The sequence below is a fragment of the Ursus arctos genome, unplaced genomic scaffold (assembly GCF_023065955.2).
Source record: "Ursus arctos isolate Adak ecotype North America unplaced genomic scaffold, UrsArc2.0 scaffold_5, whole genome shotgun sequence".
NCBI lineage: Eukaryota > Metazoa > Chordata > Mammalia > Carnivora > Ursidae > Ursus > Ursus arctos.
Window position 1 is genome coordinate 44,757,729 of NW_026623067.1, and position 26,108 is coordinate 44,783,836.

Below are 26,108 nucleotides of genomic sequence, written 5' to 3' on the forward strand. Positions count from 1 at the left end.
CAGATGACACTTCTGAAATAAGTCATACTGACATACTCTGCCTTCAGACTCTTTGATCTATAAGGGAAAAAATACAGGTATCACTGTGCTAATATTTTCATACATTCAGAGATGAAAGGTTTGTAAAAAAAAAAAAATTGGTTTGTTTTACAAAAAGGTTAAGAATTAATGGAAAGGAGGAATGCCTGGGTGGCTCAGTCAGTTAAGTGTCTGCCTTCCACTCAGGTCATGATCCCAGGGTCCTGGGATCAAGTCCCATATCAGGCTCCTTGCTCAACAGGGAGTCTGCTTCTCCCTCTACCTCCTGCTTCCCCCTGCTTGTGCTCTCTCTCAAATAAATAAATAAAATCTTTAAAAAAAAGAATTAATGGAAAGGAGATATGTTTGACCTTTTTCGTATATCTTAAAATAACTGCATATTAATCTCATTATATTCATCAAAAATATATTTCAATTTGGCCATTTTGCCAACTCAGTGTTTACCAAATTCAATTATGTCACTTCTGCTTGAAAAATCGAAGGGGTGGGGGGATGAGGAGATTTAGCTCTGAAAGCAAGTAGTCTTTTTTTTTTTTTTTTTTTTTTTTTTTTTTTTTTTTTTTAAGATTTTAAGTAATCTCTACACCCAGTTTGGGCCTCAAACTCACAAGCCCCAGATCATGACTCGCATACCAACTGAGCCAGCTAGGGGCCCCTGAAAGCAAGTTCAGATGGTAAGAAGACTTAATTCCTGCTGGTAAGCAAAATGAACATTTTAATTTCAATTGTCTTATCACATAATTCACTTATGAAGCTTGTTCTATAGAAAGAGATTTTAGGACTTCTCAAAAACCAGAGTTTTCCTCTAGAAATAACATTCAATCCGCTGAAATCCTACAGATTTGTCAAGAAACATGCAGTAGAAAAGTTAGAAGATAATGTCTACTTGTTCAGTAAAGTTGTGCTCAGCGTGTGAAGCAAAAGTTCTTTACCTCTTAACCTTATTAGCAAAGACATTCCATAACCCCTGAAATTATTTTTTTTTAAAGATTTATTTATTTTAGAGAAAGAGCACATGCATGAGCAGTGGGGAGGAGCGGAGGGAGAGAGAGAGAATCTCAAGCAGACTCCCTGCCGAGCATGGAGCCCCACAAGGGGCTTGATCCCAGGATCCTGAGATCATTACCTTAGACAAAACCAAGAGTCAGTCCCTTAAATAACTGAGCCACCCAGGTGCCCCACCCCAGAAACTATTTTTAAGAAGATTTTATGAGAAGATATTTTCCCCAGTGAATCCCATAAAAAGTCACAGCATTTAGGAAAACAACAGTGAAACTGAGTAAACTTGGCTACTGTGACGCGGAGAGAGTTTCAGTTTTCACTACTGGCAGTATATACTCAGTATTTATGTAACTTTTCTTTCCTCTAAGTACATCCAAGTTGAAATTTATCAAAATACTTTCAAGGGTTCCAGAAAATGAATATATAATCATTAATATACTAAATCTACACACTATGTCTGTCTTCCAAACATAGCATAAAAAGCAATCTTAAATAAAGAAAACATCTGTGATTAGGGCAAATTACTTAGGGATGCATCTGGTATTGCTTCATTTTGTGACAATTATATACAAAAAGGGTGCTGGAAAAATTGCTCAGAGCAACTGACTTAATCAGTACTTTCCATAACAATGTTGACAGGAAACATAGCTCCATATGGGAATAAGTAAACGATAAAACTTTTTTCCAACCTAAGAAACCCACCTCATAATCCTATGTATCTTTAATTCGAATGGCTATTTCCCCCATATTTTAAGATATTTATAATTAGGATATATATTCAGTATAATAGTGTCCATTTTTTTTCCTGAAGCCGTTTTAATGAAGTAGCTCATATTAAAGATGACCTGGAAATACAGTGTGTTTACAAAAAGTTAAGGTTTATTTTCATGGTCATAATTATTATTAAACATAAGCAACAATCTTACCCATTTCATATGTAGTAGTTTTTCATTAATTTTTTCTACCTATATTTTTAAAGCTCTATCTATTCATTTTAGAGAAAGAGCATGCAAGTGAGTGGAGGGAAGGGCAGAGAATAAGGGAGACAAGCAGACCCCCTGCTGGGTGGGGAGCCTACCACGGGGCTCCATCCCAGGACCCTGAGATCACGAGCTGAGCTGAAATCAATAATCAGACACTTAACCAACTGAGCCACCCAGGTGCCTAGTCTAACTATGTTTTTAAAGAATTATGACATACTAAGCACTGTGTTTGGCACTATGGACACAATGGAGGAAAAGAGATCATGGCTACCCTAGTAAACCTTATTGCCTTGTGCCTGTTGGGGTGAATCTGGAAAGAGGCAGCCACAGCACCTATGTTAACATGGCAAGTAGAGCAGTACACTGGAAACTGATAGGAAAGGGTGTCGAGAGAGACTTGACATTCCATAAAAGCCAACAAACACCAACAGCTTCCTACAGTGGAGGGCATTTATGGACACTCTGACCATAAACAATACTTATGTATTACCTTAGGGCTTATAAAAATATATTAACCCATCATTCTTTCTTCTTCATGACTAGCAATTTCTTATTACCATCTAAGTAGCTACTCAAAAAAAAAAAAAAAAGTTTGGGCCTCGTTCATCTTCTTTAGGTCACTCTAAAGAAACAGGATTTTTCAAACTGTGTGCCAAAACCCAAGAACTTCAGAAAATCCATATACGCACAATAAATGATCTCCCTCATTCTCTCAAACATTATCATCAAACTTCGCGGATGCAGTATTGTGTAACAATTCAATCCAAAAAAGTTATCCTGTACTGTCTTTTTCCTCAGGCATTACTAAAGGGAGCAAAATAATTTTTAAAAAATTAAATTGAAAGCAATTACAATACCAGAAACAAAGAAAAATGTTTATTCTAAGTTGTGTTTTATCCCTTAAAATTCTGAACATATTCCATTCATAACAGTTGTAGCAAAAATCTTAGGAATAATCAATGCTAGAAAAATCCTGAGCTGAACGCTATGCAAAAGACAAGCATTTTTTGGTTACGTTTACCCACACAACCGTCAAAAGGATAATCCAAAGTACATTATTTTAAATTTTGGCTTAGGAGGCTATTGACATTTCTGGTTTTTGTAATAATAACCTAGAATAACTTCACTAAAACCAGTAACTGGAATAATCCACATCCTAGAGTAAGGGAATTCTTATAGACAAACACTTCAAACAATGGAAGCATAACAGGAATTCAAATAACACAATACTAAAATGAACTTGAAGGGTTTTTGCACATTAAGATAGGTTTTTATAAATGTTCTATCATGAGGTAATAACTTAATATACAATAGATACTTAAGATGAAGTTCATCACTAACAGCAATAAACTGTGACAAAGACTCTCTTGACCAAATTTTAGTTAGCTTCCTCTAAACTCTGTTCTCAATGAGGCTTCAACCTTGGCCTTCTGTGTTTGTCCTATCCTTGCTGGACCTCCATAGCCCAGCCTTAGCAAGAATCCCCCAATTGTTGATATCTGATCACATTCGATACCTGATCAAATTCCTTAGTCCCAACTTCTGATGGCTAAATCCTGATACACCCTGAAGAAGAATTCTATTAAGTCAGTTTTCCAAGAATCCCGCTACCCTTGATGTCTTCTCTTAGTGATTTCCATCTCCTGACTTCCACAACCTGCTGCTGGCTATAAATCCCCACTTGTTCCTGCTATATTCAGAGCTGAGCTCCATCTCTTGCTCCTATTGCAATAATCTTGAATAAAGTCTTCCTCAGCATTTTAACAAGTGTTAGCATCATGTTTTCTTTAATAACTGAAACCTTATAAGGGAGAAAACCTCTAATTCCTCAGTCAACTTTGGTTGGTGGACTGAAAGAAGGGGAAAACTAAAACCTCTTCTTAAAATTACTCTCTATCAACCAACATCTGAGTGCTGAATTGTATTCAAGGCACCAAGTCCATAGAGTTAAAGATATAAAAATGTGTCTGTAACAAAGAATTTGACTGGCCTTTGTCTCTGGCTCCTATGAAGAGACTAAATTCTTGGCATTTCCTAACAGGAATACTTTTGTTTTTCATGAACCTGTTAACTCACACCTGAGTTCATGCTGACAAGATGACTCAGGATGGGTATGACCACCAGAAAGATTAGCCATATGATCACGGGGATGGGGTCTGGAGCCCCAGAGAGGGTAAGGGGACTGGAGATTGAGGCTCAGTCAGCCGGCCAATGGTTCAATCAATCATACTTAATCAAATATGAAACAAATGAAACCCCAATAAAAACACCAGACACTTGAAAGCTTGGTGAATACACCAGAGTGCTGGGAGGGTGACAAGCTTTGACAACACGGGGAGAGGGCACAGAAGTTCTGCATTCAGGTTCCCCCCAACTTCCACATTTCGCTTTAAGTGTATCTTCACTTGGCTGGTACTGATTTGGATCCTTTATTAAAAAAAAAAAAAAGTGTAATAGGGGTGCCAGGGCAACTCAGTTGGTTGAGTGTCTGACTCCTGATCTCAGTTCAGGTCTCAATCTCAGGATCATGAGTTCAAGCCCTGCATTGGGCTCCACGCTGGGCATGAAGCCTACTTACAAAAAAAAAAAAAAAAAATTGTAATTTAAAAATAATACACTTTCCTGAGTTCTCTGGGTCATTCTAGTGAATTATGAGAGAGTCATGGGAACCTCCAAATTTATAGTAGGTTGATCAGAAGTACAGGTGGCCTGGGAACCCTCAAACTTGTGGCTGCCATCTGAAATGAGACCAGTCTTGTAGGGGTAAGGGTTAATGGAAATGCCCTAGGTTTGTAGCCAGTTGGTCAGAAGTATGGGTGCCCTGAGGACCCTCAAACTTACAGTTGACGACTAAAGTGAGGGCAGTCTTTTTGGAAACCGTGACCTTAAACCAGTGGTGGAGTGTGACGCCAATTCTGGGTGGTTAGCATCAGAACTGGATTATAGATAAAATTTCTGTCTTCAAAGAGATAGATATAGGTTTATCAGTAGGTCCACTCAAGACCACAGCCAACCCAGCAAGAACAAGGAGTGGAGTTTTTATTTTGATTTATTGTGCATCTTCAAAATAGCATTATTCACATCTTTTCTTTTGGAACTTTCTTGGAGACAGACAAAACTAAACCCACACACAGAACAGTTAAGCTTCTGGAACAACTATGTGAAAATGGGTATACAGTTTGGACATTTAAGCTTCATGCTTATCAAAATGAAAATGGGATAATTTCTAGTGGGTTTTAAAGTTGTTAAATAGCCTTCCTTGTACAGAACAGTATGTGTTCACAGGAAGAAATAAAATGGAAATGTGTGAGATAAAATGAAGGTAATATCACATAGTAGTAATCAAAGAAAACCACTATTTGTCTTCTCCTTCCCCCTCCCACTTAATATATTAAAAGAGATCTTACCAGGTCAATAAATACCAAAATTATAAAACATATGGGTATCACAATATTTCGTCAATGGGATAAATCATAAACAGTCCCTAAGCCTGAACTAATTTATTTCCAATTTTCTGCTATAAAAAATAATGCTGTAATAAATATACTTATAACTAATTCTCTGCATGAAACTGGTATTATTTCCTTAGGGTAAACTATTTGAAATATGATTTCTAGGTCTAATGATACATTCTTCTTAATACAAATTTATACTCCTGCCAGCTTTGTATATGAATATACTTGTTTTCTATATTTTTTAGATTATTTTATTTTTGAGAGAGAGAGAGAGAGCGTGCACGAGTGGGGGGGGGAGGGGCAGAGGGAGAAGCAGACTGTCTGCTGAGCAGGGAGCCCCACCTGGGACTCAATCCCAGAACGCTGGGATCGTGACCTGAGCCAAGTGCAGACGATTAACCGACTGAGCCACCCAGGCACCCTATACTTGTTTTCTACACCTGACAAGGTAGGGAGAGCTCTTCCCTTTGCCAATGTAAGAGGCCAAACCATTTTCTCAGTGTTGTTTTAAAATAAACTTTTAAAGAAATCAAATCTTTTTTAAAATATTTTTTGGCAATTTTTTTCTTCCACGGACAACCTTCTGTTCATGCTTTTTGCCCATTTTACTTTGGGGCACTCATCTGTTTCTCACGAACTTATAAGAGTATGTATATATAATATAAACAGTTAAGCTTTTTTCACATATGTCCAAATATATCCCTAGTTTGTCATGATGCAGTTTAGGTCACTGTGAATAATACAATGTCTCTTTAGGAGTTTTATAAGTTGGCCACAGAAAATACTCTTCATTAGGTTAACAGTCTATTATTTTAGGCTAAACATTTGTACACTACAAGGTAGTAACACAGAGCAATCAAGACAAAAAAACAAGTACTCACAGTCACTAACAAGACCTAAAAAAAGCAACTACTCACAGTCACTACTCAAGTTAATGTAAAATAACTCATTAAACACAGATAACAGTTTTCTATTCCCAAATCGTATACACTTTAAACTCCAGAAGAAGTGTACTTACTCATTGCAACATAGGGATTTGGGATTTAACACTTACTTTACTTTTACTATCATTACTTCAGAGTTTGCATGCAAGTTAAAGATTTTACCTTTTTCTAGAAATGTAAAAATTTACAAAAGTAAATGTACAAGGAATACGGAGGGAGAAGATACATGAAGCCAAAAGGGAAAGAAAGAAAACTGACGTCAAATAAAAAGTGGATCCTTAAAATCCATAAAGAACCTTAATCCTCAAAACAGAAATCTACATAATTTTCTGAATGTTGCATCTTTTTGGTTAGCTGATGAAGGCTTTTTTTAAAAAAGATGATAGACCTCAAACTGGGGGAAAAAAAAAAGTCATGGCCTTAAAAATGTTTTATCATCCAGTGGCACCTGGGTAGCTCAGTTGGGCACCCGGCTCTTGATTTCAGCTCAGGTCATGATCTCAGGGGTCTGGGATCGAACCCCCCTTTGGGCTTCTAGCTGGGAATGGAATCTGTTTGAGATTCTCTCTCCCTCTCCCTCTGCCCCTTTCTTTCACTCTTCCTCTAATAAAAAAAAATGTTTTATCATCCAAAATTTTACTACTCAAATGTGTGTGTATTAAGCTACATCAAACGTAAATCACCTTACAGAAAATAAAATTGTCTTCTCTATCTAATGTATGTAAATTATTAAAACAACAAATAAACAAATTTACCCTAGGAATTTGCAAAAATACCCTTATAATAATCCACAAGCTATCTGCACATTTAAGGCCCAGAAACTGGCCAAATACTACTACTTACTGCCATTTTTTAAAAATTTAGCTTTATGGTTGTTAACTTAAATGCTTCTTGATATTTACTAATATCTCAAAATATCTGTTAAAAAATCAGTAAAAAGCAAAATATTAACTAACTCTTCAGGCAGAAGTTTTTTTAAACAGATTTAACAGGTTTTCTTAAATTCAAAAATGAGTATCTATTATTTTTATAACTAAACGTTTTGTAGAAAAAGATGAAATATACCAAGCCAAATAACTAAAAGTAACTTCCTGACCTTCAAACAATTGTCTCCTCAAATAGAGGGATAGTTTTAAAAAAACTTTACCTGGTGATAACTGTCAAAATAACAGCTACTACACACACTTTGCACTTCATACAAGTAGAGTTACAGTAAGACAGTACAGTCTATTTTCATCTAAGCAGCAGTACTATATGCTTTGCTGCACATTGTTTCATCAGCCTGAAGGCTACAATAAAAGTTACCAATTATGGCAGAATTTACTTTTTAGGGAAGAAGTAATTATCTCCATAAACTAAATCCCAGATTTTTCTCCCTTTTTAATGCTATAAAAGTAGTTATGATCAAATTAGAATATGTAGACAATATAGGGGCGCCTGGGTGGCACAGCGGTTAAGCGTCTGCCTTCGGCTCAGGGCGTGATCCCGGCGTTATGGGATCGAGCCCCACATCAGGCTCCTCCACTGGGAGCCTGCTTCTTCCTCTCCCACTCCCCCTGCTGTGTTCCCTCTCTCACTGGCTATCTCTGTCAAATAAATAAATAAAAAATCTTTAAAAAAAAAAAAAAAAAGAATACATAGACAATATATGGAAATACTTACTATATCTTGATATATCGCAAAAACCCAGTTCTTTACCTTCACAACATAGTGCTAAAGACCATTCAAAAACAAACAAACAAACAAAACAAAAATCTGCTAGCCAAGAAAAAAAAAAAAAGAACTCAGATATAAAATGGAAAACTAAAGAACTAGCTAGGTTATTATTCTTAGCCACATCAGGGCAAAATAGGCAAAGAAAAGCTAGCCTGTCCTATTGTGGAAATAAGGCTGCTGTGTCTGGTACGACAAAAATTTTTAAGTCAACCATCTAGGGAAGCCAACTGCCAAAAGACAACTGGTCAAAGGAGAAATACAGCATCACCTGCTGCAATCCCAAGACACTCGAGGAGGTAAACCTTTGCTCCTTTTCTTCTATTTCCAACTCACATAAAGAGAAACAGGATAGGGCAAGATTCAGTCATCACAGCCAATGATAAAGAAAGTATTCACAAAACCTCAAGGACCAATCTTAACCCTAATTTGTGAAACTTAACCTAAAAGGAAAGTTTCCAGTTATTTAAAAAAATGAAAACCAACATTATCCTATAAACCAATCAATTATCTAAAGATCAGTACGACTTAAAAAATAATAAATTTTGATGTATTCTGAGGATTTTAGTTTGCATATGTATTTATATTCTTTCTGCTGAGTTGTCTTCTCAATTTTAGTGAATAAATCTATCTCCTTTTTTATGCTTTCAATATTCATTTAAAATATTATAAAATAAGCATAATCTTAGTTTCAGCTCTGCCATAAAATAGCTTACTGGGCTTGACCAAGTGTCGGGGACTAATTTTCTTCACTTATATACAGAAAGGTATTGGTCCAAATGACTTAAATGAACCCTTGCATTGTAAAATAATCATTCTATAGTTCTTCATGATGACATCAAGTTATTTTGCATAACATCCCCCTTTAACTGAAGTTACACTAATGTCCCTAGATTAAAATAGTGGGTATATTCCTCCAGTCATTCACCGCATCAACACTGGTGAAGACAGTACTACAGATTTACTCCCACCCCAACTCTATCACTTCATCCATCCTCCAGCACAACAAACCCATCACTACCTACTTATTAATTTACTTACAGAGGAAATGGGTAAACCAAGCCCCACTATGGTGAGGACAGTGGATGTGACGGTACTGTCATGGTACGGATACTGGATGCTGTTGTCTTTACAGAAAAAGCCTCTCTGAAATGGATTTATTTGGCTCAAATTTAGAACAGCCATAGGCAGGCAAGCTGTTGGGGAAGGGAAAAAAGATACACATGGTTAAATTCAATTCACTTCATTAGGAAGTAAACTCTACTGAATGGGATGCAAATCTTAACCATATTTGGTCCTTTCTGAAAAGGATCAATACTCCAAATACCCAAGAGTAGAGATAAAGGAAACCATGCAGCATTAGCTTGTCCATACCAGCCCCAACTTTATCAAGTATAAATGCTCTTGCTTGCGTTGACCTCTGTTTTTAAAGATAGTCAATAAAAGAAATACCCAGAGAAGAGAGGAAAAATTGGCCCATAGAAAAATAAAGTTGAAAAAACAGGAAGGTTTTGTATTTTACATTTGGTAACTAGTTTATTTTTAACTGAATTGCTCGATATTTTAAATACATTAAAGAAAAAAAGGGGAAACTGTAAATACATTTAATCATCAATAACATCGTAACAGCCAAAAATACTCAAGGAGGAGAAAAACTTTTGTTTCACATTAAAAAGTAAATTAACAGGCTTAGGAAAAAACAGAAACCGTAAGTATATTTGATAATAAAAACAAAAAGAAACTAGCCCTTTTTTCACCAAAGATAAATTTAAAATGATTTTTATTAGCCCTGCAGTGCTCCAAATCACTTGAGCCAATTATACAGGAATAATATCCACTTCAAATTTTTCACCCAAGTAAAATGAAAGACCAAAGAGAACTTAAATAACTTAAATGAGTAGCTTTGTAGTATGTTCAATTTTACCATGTTTTTACGCTTTGTTTTTTACAATTCAAACATGCTAGCATCTACTCACTATATGCTCAGTACTAGGGCCACACAGAGGGAGACAAACTAGTATAAAACAGACACTAGGTTCAAGAGCCTAAACCTTACTTGTAGAAACAGAATGTATATTGGAGGAAATTGTTAAAATGTAATACCAAGATAGATATTTGGGGGGGTGGGTGATGAAATTGTTCTGTATCTTGATTGTGATGGTTACCCATAACTCTAAGGATTTGTCAAAACTCCCAGAATGTACATCAAAATAAGTGAATTTTACTGTATGTAAATTTACAAAGAAATACCATAAAAAAGACAGAAAGTTTGACTAATTTCGAAAATGGTATAAAAGGTTCTATAGGAATTCAGAGGTCAACGTGAACTAGAGTAATCAGAAAAGACTATTTTTAAAAAGACAACCGAATTGAACCTGTAACAGCAGGTAAACCACAGGCAATAGGGAGGGGCTCAGGGAGAGCATTTAGTGGTATAAGGAAACAAGGTCAGCATGAGGTCGCACTAACAAGAGCACAGAGGGAATGAGCAAGGGGTTTTCAAGGTACATAACATTTTAGAGCCAACGTGTACTGCGTGCTCACACATGCCAGGCGCTGGGCTACACAGATTAACTCCATCCTTACCTATAACCTTGCTGGTAATACCCCTTCTCTCATTTTTCACATACAGTTATTATGAGGCTTAGACAAATGTGGACCCTTATTGAAACGAATAAGGAGTAAAACCAGGATTCCAACATAGGCTGTTTCCAGTGTCAGTGTATATATGGCCTCCCATGGAGGCAAGTGATCTGGATAAATTAAGAGGTGAGAACTGTAACAAGAAGATGAGACTGGGAGGTGGGAAACCGGTAGTTGGAAAAAGCTTGTTCAGTATAAAATACATATTATGTTCATAAAGAAAACTCAAAGTTAATGGAACAAAACGTTCTTTGCTAAGGATAACTCTGAATTGTCTTCAATTCTGTGGTTTGTAATGGGAGGAAGAGGGCTTAAGACTTCACGTTTAATAAAAAGAATTACATATTTAACATACCGGTCTAAAAAAGGACTTTTCCTGTAGGAAATAAAGTATCACTGCCCTCTTTGCTCTCTCAGGATCAGCAACAGGGTAAGATAAGGGAGCTAGAAATCAACTCAAAAACAAAACAAAACAAAACAAAAACGGTAGGAAGGAGACCATTTCATATAGCCTTGAAATAATGCAGTAATTAAACGGTAAGTAGTGTGTTAACAGTGAAGACAGAAGAGAATGCATGAAGGAGTGTCCTGAATATAGAAGTGACTCAACTTCATGCCTGATCACAAGTGCTGAGGCAGACCTGCCCGTGGCAATTCAGGGTTTGGCAAGAGAACGGTGGGCCCACTGACAGAAATGTGAAGCTGGGAGTGGGACGTGGTTTACGGTGGAAGAAAATTAGTTTAGTGTTGAAAGTATTGCCTTTGGGGTGATCTGTTAACTTCTTAAATGCTCAGCCTCATCTCTAACTCTTCTCCATGCAGCCCTTAAGACTCCAATCACACTGAACCATTTGCTGTTGCCTTTTCATAGTATGTTTTCAAAACCCTACATGCTTTCATATATGTTCAGTCTTCTACTGGGAATACTTGCCCTCTCATTTCCCCTTCAGTCCAAGGCAGGCACACCCTATGTATCAGTCCCATGGCAACTTATACGCACATCTATCGCGCTGTATTTTATACTGCCTGTGACATTCTGTCACCAACTTGAAGGCAAAGACTCTATCATTCTCATATTCTTTGCACCAGGCACACACACAGTTGCCTCTGAATAAAAAGACACGAAACAGCTATAATGGGTAACGATCAGAAGTAGGGAGGATACCAAAGATACTGGCATTAGAGGTGGTAACTTAAGCCAGGGAAATGCAACAGTTCAGAAACAGCCTAAAATCAAAACTAACAGAAATAAAACAATCAGCTAATGACTTAATATCTATAGTGAAATCATGAACAGGGACTATAGGAGAGAAATGAAGAGAGGATGACTACATGCTCTAAAGGGCAGGGGTTGTGTCCGTTTTGTTTAGCAGCACACAATGGCCATACTTGCAAAAGAACGAACAACAGAGAAATAGGGCTATGTGACACAAAAGCCAAGAGAAGTAGCTCAGAGTAACAAGTCTGTATCTGGGCAAAGGTAGGATGTCAAATACTAAGACATCAAGGAGAGTGAGAACTGAGTAGTCTCTGAAGAGAAAGGGATTTTGGTAACCACCCTTTTATTATAATATTATACCATCTCCACTAACAGAACAGTATCTTTATGAAGAAACTTCAATAATGAACTTCAATACTAGATTGTCATTGTCTAAGCATGAATATCTTTCTTCAAGTTAAATATATCACAATTATTTCCTCTATTGCTCATACACTTTATATATACGTATGTATACAAGCACATCCCTATGACCTGAACTCTGGGGCCCCCAGAAGTCTTATTTTGGAGCTCTAACCTCCAATTTTATCATATTTGGAGGCAGGTCTTTTAGGAGGTAATTAGGGTTAAATGAGGTTATAAATCTAATAACTTAAACCAGTAGGACTGGTCTCGTAAGAAGAGGAAAACAAAGATCTCTCTCTCTCTCTCTATGTACATGCACCAAGGAAAGGCCATGACAAGATATAGGAAAATGCAGCTATCTATAGGCCAGGAAGAGAGTCGTTACCTGAAACAAATCATGGTAGCATCCTGATACCAGAATTCCAGCCTCCAGAAATTAAAAAATAAAATTCTGTTGTTTAAGCCACCCAGTCTATGGCATACTGTTACAGCAACCCAAGAAGACTAAGACAGATAAATACACACACACACACACACACACACACACACAGGGGCAAATCTAACCCCCCAGAGTAAACAAATACCTCTATTTTAAAAAGCAAAGGAATGGAGTGGTTGGGTGATGAACACTGGGGAGGGCAAGTGTTGTCATGAGCACTGTGTATTGTGTAAAACCAATGAATCACAGACCTGTACCCCTGAAACAAATAGTACACTATATGTTAATAATTTTTTAAAGAAAGGAAAAAAAAGAAAAATATATTCTATGCTATAGAGATTATTTTCAATAGCAATTTTTTGGGATAGTAATGGAGAGTACTGTGTCCAAGTCAGTATTATAGGAAGATGCTTCCTGAAATAAACCTTTTCACAGAATAGGTATGTCCTTATATAAAGGATATAGAAACTATTTTTGACCCTAATCATAATTCTAGGGTATTTTTTTCTTAATTAAAATTTCCATATGAGAAGTCACTTTTTAAAAGTTCTTGCTAAGAACACTTGTTAGCTACTGTATGTCTGCTCTTAGTGCATCCCTTCTAAGACATACTGAGGAAGACAGATAAATGAATACCTCGATAGATATATATGCTTCCTATATTCTCCTTCGATAAAGTGATAATTGAAATCTCTCCCATATTAGATATAGTACATTCATCCTTAAAGACATGGTATTGCAAAATATCCCAAAAGAATAAATGGAATTAATCTCAAATGCATCTTAAAGAGAAACTAATGTCTATTTTTAGTATGTAGGAGCACCAGGTTTTTCAGGGCTCTTTGCAAGGGGACTTGGCATGAAGTTGTACCAAACCAGCAGCTGCAGTTGCACCATCCTGTCTTCAGCTTCAGGATGTTTCCCAGGGCCAAAAATGCTCTAAGTTGTCTTCAAGATCAAAGCATGCAGCAAGGGATGCCTAGGTGGCTCAGTCGGTTAAGAGTCCGCCTTCAGCCCAGGTCATGATCACAGAGTCCTGGGATCCAGCCCGCATCAGGCTCCCTGCTCAGTGGGGAACCTGCTTCTCCCTCTGCCTGCAGCTCCTGCTTGTGCACGCGCACACGCTCTCTCTCTCTCTCTCTGACAAATAAAATCTTAAAACAAAAACAAAGCATGCAGCAAGCAATGGCAATGCAGAGCCACCAGAACCGGACACCTGACTTCCATGACAAATATGGTAATGCTATATTAGGAGTGGAGCCACTTTCTGTGTTGCTGTATGTGCATATGCAGCAACACAAACTGGAACAGAATGAATCTTGTCCCCTGTTGGCAGTATCACCCCAAAGAAATGGAGAAATCAGTAATCATCCCAGCTGGTGTAATACTGAATTGTTTCAAAACCAACTCATAATTGATGTCAAGTAAAAGCACTGTGCACCCATTAAAATATGTCATGACTGAAGAAATAAAGCACACCTGAAACCTTAAAAAAATAGGTTGAAGCAATAGTTTTTAAAAAGCGCTAAATGGGGCGCCTGGGTGGCACAGCGGTTAAGCGTTTGCCTTCGGCTCAGGGCGTGATCCCGGCGTTATGGGATCGAGCCCCACATCAGGCTCCTCTGCTGTGAGCCTGCTTCTTCCTCTCCCACTCCCCCTGCTTGTGTTCCCTCTCTCGCTGGCTGTCTCTATCTCTGTCGAATAAATAAATAAAATCTTTAAAATAAATAAATAAATAAAAAGCGCTAAATTTATGAAAAGAATGAAATAAAAATCTAGACATTATCAAAGTGATTAAATGGACTTCAGTATCTACTACCTCCCCCTATTTTCTCAAAAGACCCTATTTCAGACATCTAAGTAAATATTATGCTATCCAGGGAAATTCAAATCCCTTGAAAATCTCCACCTCTTATTCATTCAGACATTTCAATTCCTATTATCTGGCAGCCATAGTGCCAGGGGAGCGGGGAGGAAAAAAGACTGGAAGGGGAGACAAATGAATAAGAACTCACCAAAAAAATGTTTAATAAAAGAGATAGTGCTACAGGAAAGTAACAGCTATAATTACAAGCAAAAGTGAAGCTTAGGGGCGCCTGGGCGGCACAGCGGTTAAGCGTCTGCCTTCGGCTCAGGGCGTGATCCCGGCGTTATGGGATCGAGCCCCACATCGGGCTCCTCCGCTATGAGCCTGCTTCTTCCTCTCCCACTCCCCCTGCTTGTGTTCCCTCTCTCGCTGGCTGTCTGTCAAATAAATAAATAAAATCCTTAAAAAAAAAAAAAAGTGAAGCTTAGAGTTATTTAGACAATGCAGCATTCAGGACCCCAGCAGGAAACAGCACCCTTAAACTGGGTAATTTAAGAACAGCTTAATAAAGGATTATTTGCAAGATAAGGATGATGGTCAGAGTTAAGAGACAGTACAACCTCCTGAAGCTGCTACCGCACCTACGCCTGAAAAGTACAAAGAGGGCAGCTTCATAAGAACTATAACCTCTAGAAAAGTCAACAAGACATGAAGTGGCAGGAGGAAGCCAGAAGAATAAACACAGCAACCCTACTCTCCTCCTGCCAATATTTCCCATTGTCCAAACACATCTAGAAGTCAAAGGGCAAAGTCAGCCTCCTTGCACTGAGGGCAAAGAAGTCAATGACGAGAACAGGTCCACAGAAGGAAATGCAATATATCCCAGAACCATGTATCAGGACAAGGTAAAACCAGTTAGGGTCTCTGGAATAGACAATAACTGTAAGTGGATAACTATAGAGAGCTTCATAAACGGACTGACAGAATCTATACTGAAACTATCTATTAGGAACTTTGGATTTTATTCTGTGGGTAACAGGAGACACACAATCCAGTCTGTGTTTTAGCAGGGGGAAAAACTCTGAGAAGAGCCACATAAAGGAAAAAGCAGTGTAAAGTTAGAATACAGGGAAAGTCCAGTTCCAAGAAATACAAGCGTGTATGAGAGATGCTGAGGGCCTGAAATAGAGAAGTAACAACAGGAATAGAAGAAACAGATTCTAAAAATGTTTAGGAGAGAACTATGGGCCATGTCTCTCGATATGTATACGTAGATATGTGTCTTTCTCTTACACACACACACACACACACACACACACACACTTCTACTGACCTACATTCAGCCTCCAGTATCTCTCCAGAATACATTTTCCACTTTTCCTTTGAGTAGATGACTATCTGTTAGCATTCCTTCCACAATCCTGCTTACGATAAGTACTTCAAGGAATATTTGTTGAATGAATAAATTAACAAGTGAATAAACAAGTGAGCAAAATACTCTGAGGCACATAAAACTTTTGTAACCATAAACTTAGGTTTTCAAACGTTTTAAGTAACTTATTTTGGAAAGAAAAATTTAAACAAATAAAATCAAGAAAAGACCCAAAAACAAAAACAGAAAACGAATTAACAATCTGAAGCTCAAGAACATGCTAGGGAAGCACTTCCAATTCTATATTCTAACAACTATTTCTCAAGCATGTTTATGACTAGGAATGCAAAAGTGCTAACAAATAAAGATAAACAGACTGATATATCCACGTTGATTGCCACAAGAAATTTATAGTTCTACAAACTCCTAGAATCCTGAGGGCAATGCCCGTACAGTCCAGCATTACCTCCACACAAAGCTTCAGTCTTGGCTACCGTAGAAGCCCTTCTCCTGGCAGCACCCCTTACTCTTTTCCCAGGGAGAAAAGAAGTTGAGGCCCCAAACCAATCCTCTTTACTAATTTACCCAAAACAGAGGCCCACAATTTCCCTGCAGAAAAGCATAAGTATCAGATGTGAAAAAGAGACGATGGAAAGTATAAAGCATTAATACTTCAAGACAGGACTTTACAAATTAACAATCAGCTCCAGATCCATCTTTTCCCAGGCTTTTGTCCAGAACCACTAGAAACAATTAGATCTGAAACTTTATCACAAAGCACACATTTACCTATCCTACCCCTAATAGTAGTGTTGGGTTTCCAGTCTCAGCACCTGCCTCTAAACATCTTCAAAGTTAGCAAAGAACTTTGTTCCAAGATTCCCACATAAAATGTTTTCACATACTGTACAACTCTATAATACATACTATACTGTGCAGTCTCAGTAAAAAGGATGAATCATAATGTGGTGTCTCATTCACTAATAAAAAATATTTGCTCTTACCGGAAGCACCTAAAATAATCAGGGCAGCCTAACTTACATGACTCTTAAATAGCAATCCTGCTAGTCTTGCAGCAATTTATAAACCCCAATCACAAAACACAAACATCCTTAGGAGAAAGGTTTCCTTTATAGTGAAAAGATTAATGCCATGGTTGTGGATTTTTACTGTGAATCCTTGTAATTTTCACTACTCAAAACAGTCAATCACCTTCCATGGCCCTTCTCATATATGTCCAGGAAGAAGAAAAAAAACTAACATGTATTGAGCATCTATTATACGTCACCATCATGCTAAGGCAGCTGCACATACAACTGTATATTATCTTCATATAAAAACATACTGGGGCACCTGGGTGGTGCACTTGTCGAGTGTCTGACTCTTGATTTCAGTTCAGGTCCTGATCTCAGGGTTGTGGGATCGAACCCCACGTCAGGCTCCATGCTCAGCGCAGAGTCTGCTTAAGATTCTCTCTCCCTCTCGCTCTCTGTCTCTCTCAAATAAATAAATAGATCTTTTTTTAAAATCTGTATTTATACTTCAGACTTACTACCATAAAATCTGGGAAAAAAAATTTTAAACCTAATCAATGAGTATGGATCATATAAATAAAAATATGTCCAATATATTGTTAAGTAATAAAAAAAAATCTATAAAGGGGCACCTGGGTGGCTCAGTCATTAAGCATCTGCCTTCGGCTCAGGTCATGATCCCAGGGTGCTGGGATCGAGCCCTGCATCAGGCTCCCTGCTCAGCGGGAAGCTTCTCCCTCTCCCACCCCCCTGCTTGTGTTCCCTCTCTCACTGTCTCTCTTTCTCTAATAAATAAATAAAATCTTAAAAAAAAACTATAAAAACACTATATTCAGTATAATTTCACTTACATAAAACAAATTATGTGTTTGTATCTAAATAGTCATTGGAAAGCCTAGAAAATATCACCAACTTTAAAGCAGTTATGACCAGAGATGGTATTCATACAAATCAGGAAGAAAACTGATTTCCTACTGTATATACTTCCATGTTTGAATATTTTACAATAAAACAAAAGACCAAAATAATTCATTTTGAAATTTAAAAAATACTTTATCACCATGAAGAAGTTTTTCATTGTGTTTCCTGAAATTATGCTATACATGCAACCTACCTGAGAAAGTCCTATCTATGATAAAGAGATTGTCTGAAACCAGGACAAAGGAAAAGCCTATTTTACTCTGTTTAAAACAAAAAAACAGAGCAATAAAATTACCCCTTCATTTTTTATACCTGATTGATAGGATCAGAGAGAAGTACACTCACAGTGAAATAATTACTTTTGGGGTCTCCGCTCTCGTAACTTTTGAGCGCTATGATGATCTATCACATATTAAGCAGATAAATCAAAACTCTATGTCTAACATCCCCTAAAAAGTGTACAGAACAAAAGTAGTTTTCCCCTTAGAAATTTTGTTATAACATTTTAGGCTCTCCCAGGACATACTTATTGTATAGAGAGTGGAAATAATCCTGATGGTCATCAGTTTAGTAGAGACAGTCAAATTTAAGCCATAAAAAATACACTCATCTTAGTCACCACTTCTTGAAAAAAATCTTCTAAAATGGCCAAACAAATCATTCTAAAGGGTGGCACTGCCTTTTTAATTATCTAACAAGAAATAAAGATCTTCCTCATCTTATGATGGGGTTACATCCCAATAAACCCATCATAAGTTGAAAATATTTTAAGTAAAAAATCTATTAATAAACCTCAACTGAGCATCATAGCTTACGTAAGCCTAGCCTACCTTACACATGCTCAGAACGCTTACATCAGACTACAACTAGTCAAAATCATCTAACACAAAGCCTATTTTGCAATAGTGTTGATTATCTCCTGTAAGTTATTGAATACAGCACAGGAAGTAAAAAACCAAATAGCTGTATGGGCACAGAATGGTTTTAGGTATATCAGTCATTTACCCTTGTGATCCCATGACTTACTGGGAGCAGCAGCTCACTGCCACTGCCCAGCATCACAAGAGAGGACTGTACCATGTATCACTAGCCCAGGAAAAGAACCAAATTCAAAACTCAAAGTACAATTTCTACTGAATGCCTATTGCTTTCTCACCATCAGAAAGTCAAAAAATCGTAAATGGAACCACTGTAAATTGGGGACCATCTGTATTACTCTAGTGAGCCTTTCAAGTTTTTGATTTAAAATATTCTCAAAATTGATTACATATTAATATAAACCAGAGTTATTCTGATGGAGAGGAAAGGAAATAAACAATTTCATTTAAGGCAGTGTTGTACAAAAGAAGTTTCTGTGATGACAAAAATGTCCAATACAATATGTTGTCCAAGGGGACAGTAGTCCCCTAGCTTCATGTGGCTATGATCACTTGATATGTGGCTAGTGGGAAAGAAGGACTGACTTTTCAACTTTACTTAATTTTAACTAATTTCATCTTAAATAGCTATATATAGCTAGAGACTCTCATACTGAATAATGCAGATTTAGGGGGTTAAAAATTAACAGGTTAAGAGCCATCAAGTTTCTAAATTGTATTAACACTTAAAACACAGCAAAACTAATTATGATTCCAAAAACTTAAAAGCAAATAATTATGAAGTACCTCAATAAGCGTTAAGTTTTATCGTGAGGGAGTGCTCAAAATTAAATTCTCTCACATGCATCCTTTGGTTGCCTTCCTTTAAAGAAACTATCCCTATTCCATCCTCCAAATATTAGAATCCTGAGCTGGCTTTTCTCTCCAAGCAACTACCCCTTCTGTAAGGGGAAGCAAGAAATCCAGACAAGATGGTCTGGGATACCCTCCTACCTCCCTCATCAACCTCAGATCTCCCCTACTCTTCTGTCCTGGGTGAAGTTTATCTCTGAACCCAGCAGAGCACCTTCCTATCTCTTGCTGCCCAAAGCTCACCTTTCTTTACAGCACTCCATCTCCACAACTACTTCCTTACTCCCAGAATTAATTCTATCCTCAGAAGCCACAAACACATGGATTATCTATATAAAAATACAAAATCTTAAGTCTTTGATTAGTAGTAATTTACACCAAGTATCACAGTATTTATGCTTATGAAATACCTATTTTTAAATTTCACCTCAATAAAAGTTAAATTTTGTTCTTAGCAAACCCACTGGGTCATCTGCCTCTAACATGAGGAATCATAAAGAACACTCAACTCTTTCAAGTGGGTTGCGGTCATTAATGTGACAGCAGGAAAAAACATAATTCTTTCCAGGTAGGCTTCTCAAGTTATCTAACATGGTAAAGTCTCTAAAGTAGTTGTTCTTAACTTCTTGGGATTCATGGACCCCTTTAAGATTCTAATGAAACTATGGACCCTCACATCAAAAACATATGAACTTTTGCCACACAGTTTCATAACCTGTACATACACACCCCAACAAATAGTCATCTATGGACACTTCAATTTAAAGGTTTAAGAAATAAGGGCGCCTGGGTGGCTCAGCCAGTTAAGCATCTAACTCTTGATTTCGGCTCAGGTCATGATCTCAGGGTTGTGAGACTGAGTCCTGCATCGAGCTGAGCATGCAGCTTGCTTAAGATTCTCTCTCTCTCCCTCTCCTTCTGTCCCTCCCCAACTCTCTAGTAAAAAAATATATAAATTAATTATAATTAATGGCAAAATATAATAAAAATAATTAATGTTCTAAAGCCCACAGATGAAAGTGATCAAAAGAATATTATCTTAAAGAAGATGAGAATTAATTCACCTTGAGAGTCCTATATCTTCCCCTAATTCTCCTTCCCACCTCTCCTCTTCCCATTTGTACCCTTTTCCCATCTTTCTTTGCTCTCTATACATTGTCTTTTTTTTTTTTTAAGATTTTATTTATTTATTTGACAGAGAGACAGCCAGCGAGAGAGGGAACACAAGCAGGGGGAGTGGGAGAGGAAGAAGCAGGCTCCAAGCGGAGGAGCCTGATGTGGGGTTCAATCCCAGAACACCAGGATCACGCCCTGAGCCAAAGGCAGACACTTAACGATTGAGCCACCCACGCGACCCCTCTATACATTGTCTTCTTATCTGGTTCTATTATAGAACCAAAGTTATTTTTAATATTAGTTATGCTAATTACAATTCTGTTTCCTGTCCTAGTTTCAAAAACACAATTTTAATTCTCTAAGGAGAAGTGAAAACATTTGTTCAATACCTACTATTTGCCAAGTATTTGTCTATGTATTATCTCCAATAATTCCATGAACGGGGGGGAAAAAAAGACAGTCCTCTAAAATATGTAGGTTTGAAAACTTTAAAGTCACTAAACTGTAGGTCAAGAAGAGTCGAAACGAAAATCACAAAATAGATTGAAATGAACAATGAAAATACAACAAATCAAAGCTTATAGAGCTAAAATACTACACATAAAAATGAAGAACCTTAAATTTATACACTAGAAAAGAGGAAATAAGCATTCAGCACAATAACTTATTTTTAAATCTCAAGAAAGTGAAAGAATATAGATCAAAAACTAATGAAATAGAAAAAGTAGCAAAAGTCAGATCAATGAGAGTAAATGAGTTTCTACAGGTTAATGAAATGATCACTATTGTTAAAGGCTTAAGAAGACAAAAGAAAAACACCAATACAGCAAATTATTAAAATGCCCTACCTATATTTCTGGACTAAATCTTACCACAAACTCAGAGACACTAAGTAACTCACCCAAGAGTACACAGCTTGGGGCTATATACTAGGGCAAATAATCAATATTACACAGGTGGTAAGCAGGGAAGCCAGCACTTTAACAAAAAGTTCCTTTTCTCTTCATCACATCATACCACCTCTTTTTTTAGGACAGGAGTCTAACCACCAGGATCTCAGTTTCCTTATCTACAAATGAGAAAGAAGAATGACATTATCTCTTAGGTCCCTTTCAGTCAAGTCCAGGATTCTATGAGCCTAAGCTGATCTGCATATATAGACAAACAACTGATCTCCTTGGGTCAGATTGAGGGGGTGAAGGTGGAATTGCTCTGGGTGAACTAGGATACATCTTAATCTACCATGTGTGGGCTAAGACATCCTAATGTCTAAGCACACTTTGCTGTAAACTACAGAAGAGAAATGTGAAACCTCAGCAAAACTTACAAGAAAAGTAAACAAAGAGGGATCTGCTTCTAGGAGCTCATATTTTACCAAAAAGGGTAAAGGATGAAACCCTTATGTAAGAAATATTCTCCCTTTGAAAAAGAATTTAAAAAATCAGCATATGTAAATTTAACCATGTTTGTGCATTTTTCTACATATAGTATACCTGAGTCTAACAAGTAAGTCTACAGTTACTTTTGTGAAATTTGCTTCTACAAACCCTTTCATTTTCCCCTTTTAGCAATCCTAGGTTAAAAGTAAATAAAAATTTTTTGGCTCTTTACTATTTTGTGTTACCGGAGCAGTTTTTAGAAGTTGTATTCATTCCAAACTTAAGGAATGTTCTTTATTTGGTGTTCAATTCAGTTTGAACAAAATACATTTGGGGGGGGGGGGATACAGTATTTTTCTTGCTTTCTTTGGAAAAAGGTGTTATATATTCTCTCCAGAATCACATGAAAAATCCTGTTAGTTGACAAGAGTTATGTGTTATTTCTGAACAGAAAGAGTTTTCTCCTCCATTATAAAGGATCATCAGGTGTCCAAAAGTAAAGAGAATCCTTCAAAAGTTTCCAACTTCACAAATTAAACAAGTTTGCAGGTAAGAGAGACTGTTTCCTCCACAGATTCAATACACTCCTTTCTAATTATGATGCCTCTTCATTTGACACAAATGTGTCATGTCTAGTACACAGCTAGACACATCTGACACTCGAGAGAAAGCAGACTAAAGATAAATACCTGAAATTATCAATTATAAAGGGGACAAGACATGAGATTTTATTAAGAGCAACAGCCATAATATTGGAAAGAAAACACAAAATCAACAAAGCCAACTCATAAGGAATGGGACTTTCAGGAAAATAGGAAGGAAAATATAATGCCAGGGGAAATGAAGGGACACTTTTTTTAAAAATACCAGTAACAGGAGCTACTTTTTACTTAACTCTCACCCTATATCCTGACAGTATGCTAGGTCTTGCAGCTTTCTAATTCCTCGATAACTTGAAAATGTAAATATTACATCATTTTGAAGAGGAAGAAACCTGCCCAAGGCCATATAGTTGTAGAATTAGGATCTGAACCCAGGCCAATGAGGCCATGAGCCCATTGAGTTTATCTGGTCTTAACAAATGTGACTAAGGAAGCTGAGCAGAAAAAGAATAAACAAGAGGTCACTGATAGAAGGACTGCAGCACTTGAACTGAGAACAGAAAGACTAACAAGATTTAAGGAGTGAAGACCGAGTAGGTAGAGGTGACAGGGGCACCTCGGTACCTCAGTCAGTAAATCAGAAAGGACTTGACGATGTGAATGAACAGAACTATATCCAAAGTAGATGCGAGGAAATGAAAGCATAGGAAGACAACCAAGACTATCAAGCACAGGGTCAGCTAGCATTTTTTACAAAAAAAATTATAAGCGTCCTATTTCATTTGTATTGCCACGCAATGTAGTCAGGACACAAGTCCTCTTTGGGGAAGCCACACCCCGTTACTAGTACTGACTTCACCCTTTCCCTGTTCCCATACTCCCCGTGGCCCTTTGGCCCTGATGGAAAAGTGTGGCAAGGAATCAAGAGGACTAAAACAGTGTGCGTACCTCTGTGCGTCTGGCACCATACTGAACTTTTAACATTAATTTTCATTTCATCCTCATAATACTAGAACACAAGCTCCATTAGGTATGGATATTTTTGTTTTGTTCACTGATATATCCCAAGCACTTAAGTCAGTGCTGAAAAGAGGGCAAGCCCTCCACAAGGTATTTGATGAATGCACAAAGTCACCTTGTAAAACAGGTATTATTATCCCCATTTTAAAGATGAGAGGATGACTCAGAAAGGATAAGTAACTTAATTAAAGTCATAGATATAATAAGGGTGAAATTAAAAATATTTAATAACTAGTGCTGTACCAGCACTGGCCACTCAGAACAGACACCAGCTCGTGCTAGAGAACCTGGGTTCTGCTTCAACCTTTCAGTTGAGGATCCTGGAGATGTCCGCGGCAGGGACCTGGACAATGGATGGTTGTGGGCTGGAGAAAGGAAAACTAAGATGTATACGACTGGCTATCAGCTGTGATAGTATGTGGTGCATCCAGGTTTCAAACACGTATTTATTAACTCTAAATCCTTCTAAATGAAGTGGGAAACAGGGGCACCTGGGTGGCACAACTCGTTAAAAACGCTAGGTTTTGGCTCAGGTTGGGCTCCCATGGTCCCAAATCCTGCATTGGGTTCCATGCTTAGCATGGAGTCTGCTTCAGATTCTCTCTACCTCTCCCTCTGCCCCTCCTGCTCATGCTCTCTCTCTCTAAAATAAATCTTTTTTAAAAATGAAGTGGAAAACAGTAACATTTGCTAAAAAATCAGAAAGCAGAGGATAAATGGAGGTTTTCACAGAGCAGAAAAACATTCAAAACAATTGTAACGGAATAAAGAGACTAAAATGCTAAACAACTACAATGGGAAATGGAATTAGAAATGCATTAAAGATTGATCACTGAGCTCGATCTGTCGCCAGACAATTAAAACAAACAAACACGGGATGATCCAACTCAAGTAGAGAACTGAGAAATAGCAGAAATATGAATGAGCAAAGCAAACTACACCATGAGGATCTTCTGTCCCAGGCAAATAGTGTGGATATGTCTCAATAAAAAATGAAAAACCAACACTGGCTCTTGAGCAAGAAAGGGCTTGGTAAAAGCTGTACTGCAGGAAGAGGAGTTTGTGCAACGTAGAGGTAGAAGAGAGAAAGAGCCCTGCGCCAGGTAGGAGGGGTCAGTGCTAGAACACACTGCGTGTTTGGATGTGATTCACAGAGATGGTACGTGAAGTATCCAGGGGCAAGAGTTCAAAGAACAGAGCAACCTCAGCTTTTACAGACACCTGCACTCTGGTCACCAGCTTGAAGTGACCACATCTCTGTGGCTGATGGTTTTACTATAAAAAGTACTTAGTTATCTTACTGGGTTTTTTTGTTCTGTATTTAAGTTGGGACAAAGGGGAGAAAAGGCAGTTTGGATATAAATGACATTTACCAAAGAAGGATTTTACTTTTTGTGCTTTTCTGTCAATAATGACCTATAATATACTCAACCTTGGAGTCTCTTAGCTCATTAAGACACACAAAATAAATGTGTGTATATATTTAAACAGCTTTTTTTGAAAAAAAAAAAAATCCAGGACTATAAGGGCAGGTTATTTTAATATGGACTCAGATTCTTGCGGGGACACACACACACACACACACACACACACACACACACACAGCCTATTTATTTATACGCTAACAAAAATAAAAAGAAGTTGGTCACCTGTTCTTCCCTGCCCAAAAGGCACACGGTGCCAACTGGCGAGGAACAACATTAATTCCTTCCACCCTCTCATGGTAACAGCTGTTCCCTTTCTTTTTCAAGATGGCAAAGGTCACAGTCAGTAGCACACTTTCCATGCAGATTTCTATGGGCAAAAGGCAAAGAGATGGCTGACGTAATAGGGTGTGGGGAGAGACAGCTAATTTTTTTCTATTTTCCTTTCTTCTCTGTGTACTTATCAGGTATCTATTTTGGGCTTCTTTGATATTTCAAGCTGTAACTATAATCATTTCTCAGCCAAAAAAAAATTCTGTTTACATGAAACAAATTGGGGATGATAAAAGCATTTTGAGAGCTCAAGGCCAAAAACTGTAGCAAAATTGTACAGTAACATTTACATCATTAATGGCTGCCTAATTAGAAATGCATTATGCTAAGTGAAGAAGCCAGACTCAAAAGGCTACATACTGCATGATTTCATTTATATGACTTTATAGGGAACCAATCAGTGGTTGCCAGAGATGTAGGATGTGGGAGGAGTTGACTACAAAAGAGCATCAGGAGGGAATCTGCTTGGGGTAATAGATGAGTTCTTTAGCTTATGTAGTAGTTACATGACTCTAAAGCGTAAATTGT

General features: G+C 37.5%; 1 protein-coding gene across 2 annotated transcripts in view; it reads right to left on the reverse strand.

The window, feature by feature from the left end:
• Positions 1 to 26,108, reverse strand: part of PLPP1 (phospholipid phosphatase 1) — a 92,916-nt gene that overhangs the window by 51,925 nt on the left and 14,883 nt on the right. The window contains exon 2 of one of the 2 annotated variants that reach the window (XM_026498957.4): positions 9,178 to 9,332. The exons of the other annotated variant lie outside the window; for it this stretch is intronic. Coding sequence (XP_026354742.1) covers positions 9,178 to 9,332 — 155 coding nt within the window. The remainder of the gene's footprint in view (positions 1 to 9,177; positions 9,333 to 26,108) is intronic. 2 annotated transcript variants of the gene reach the window in all.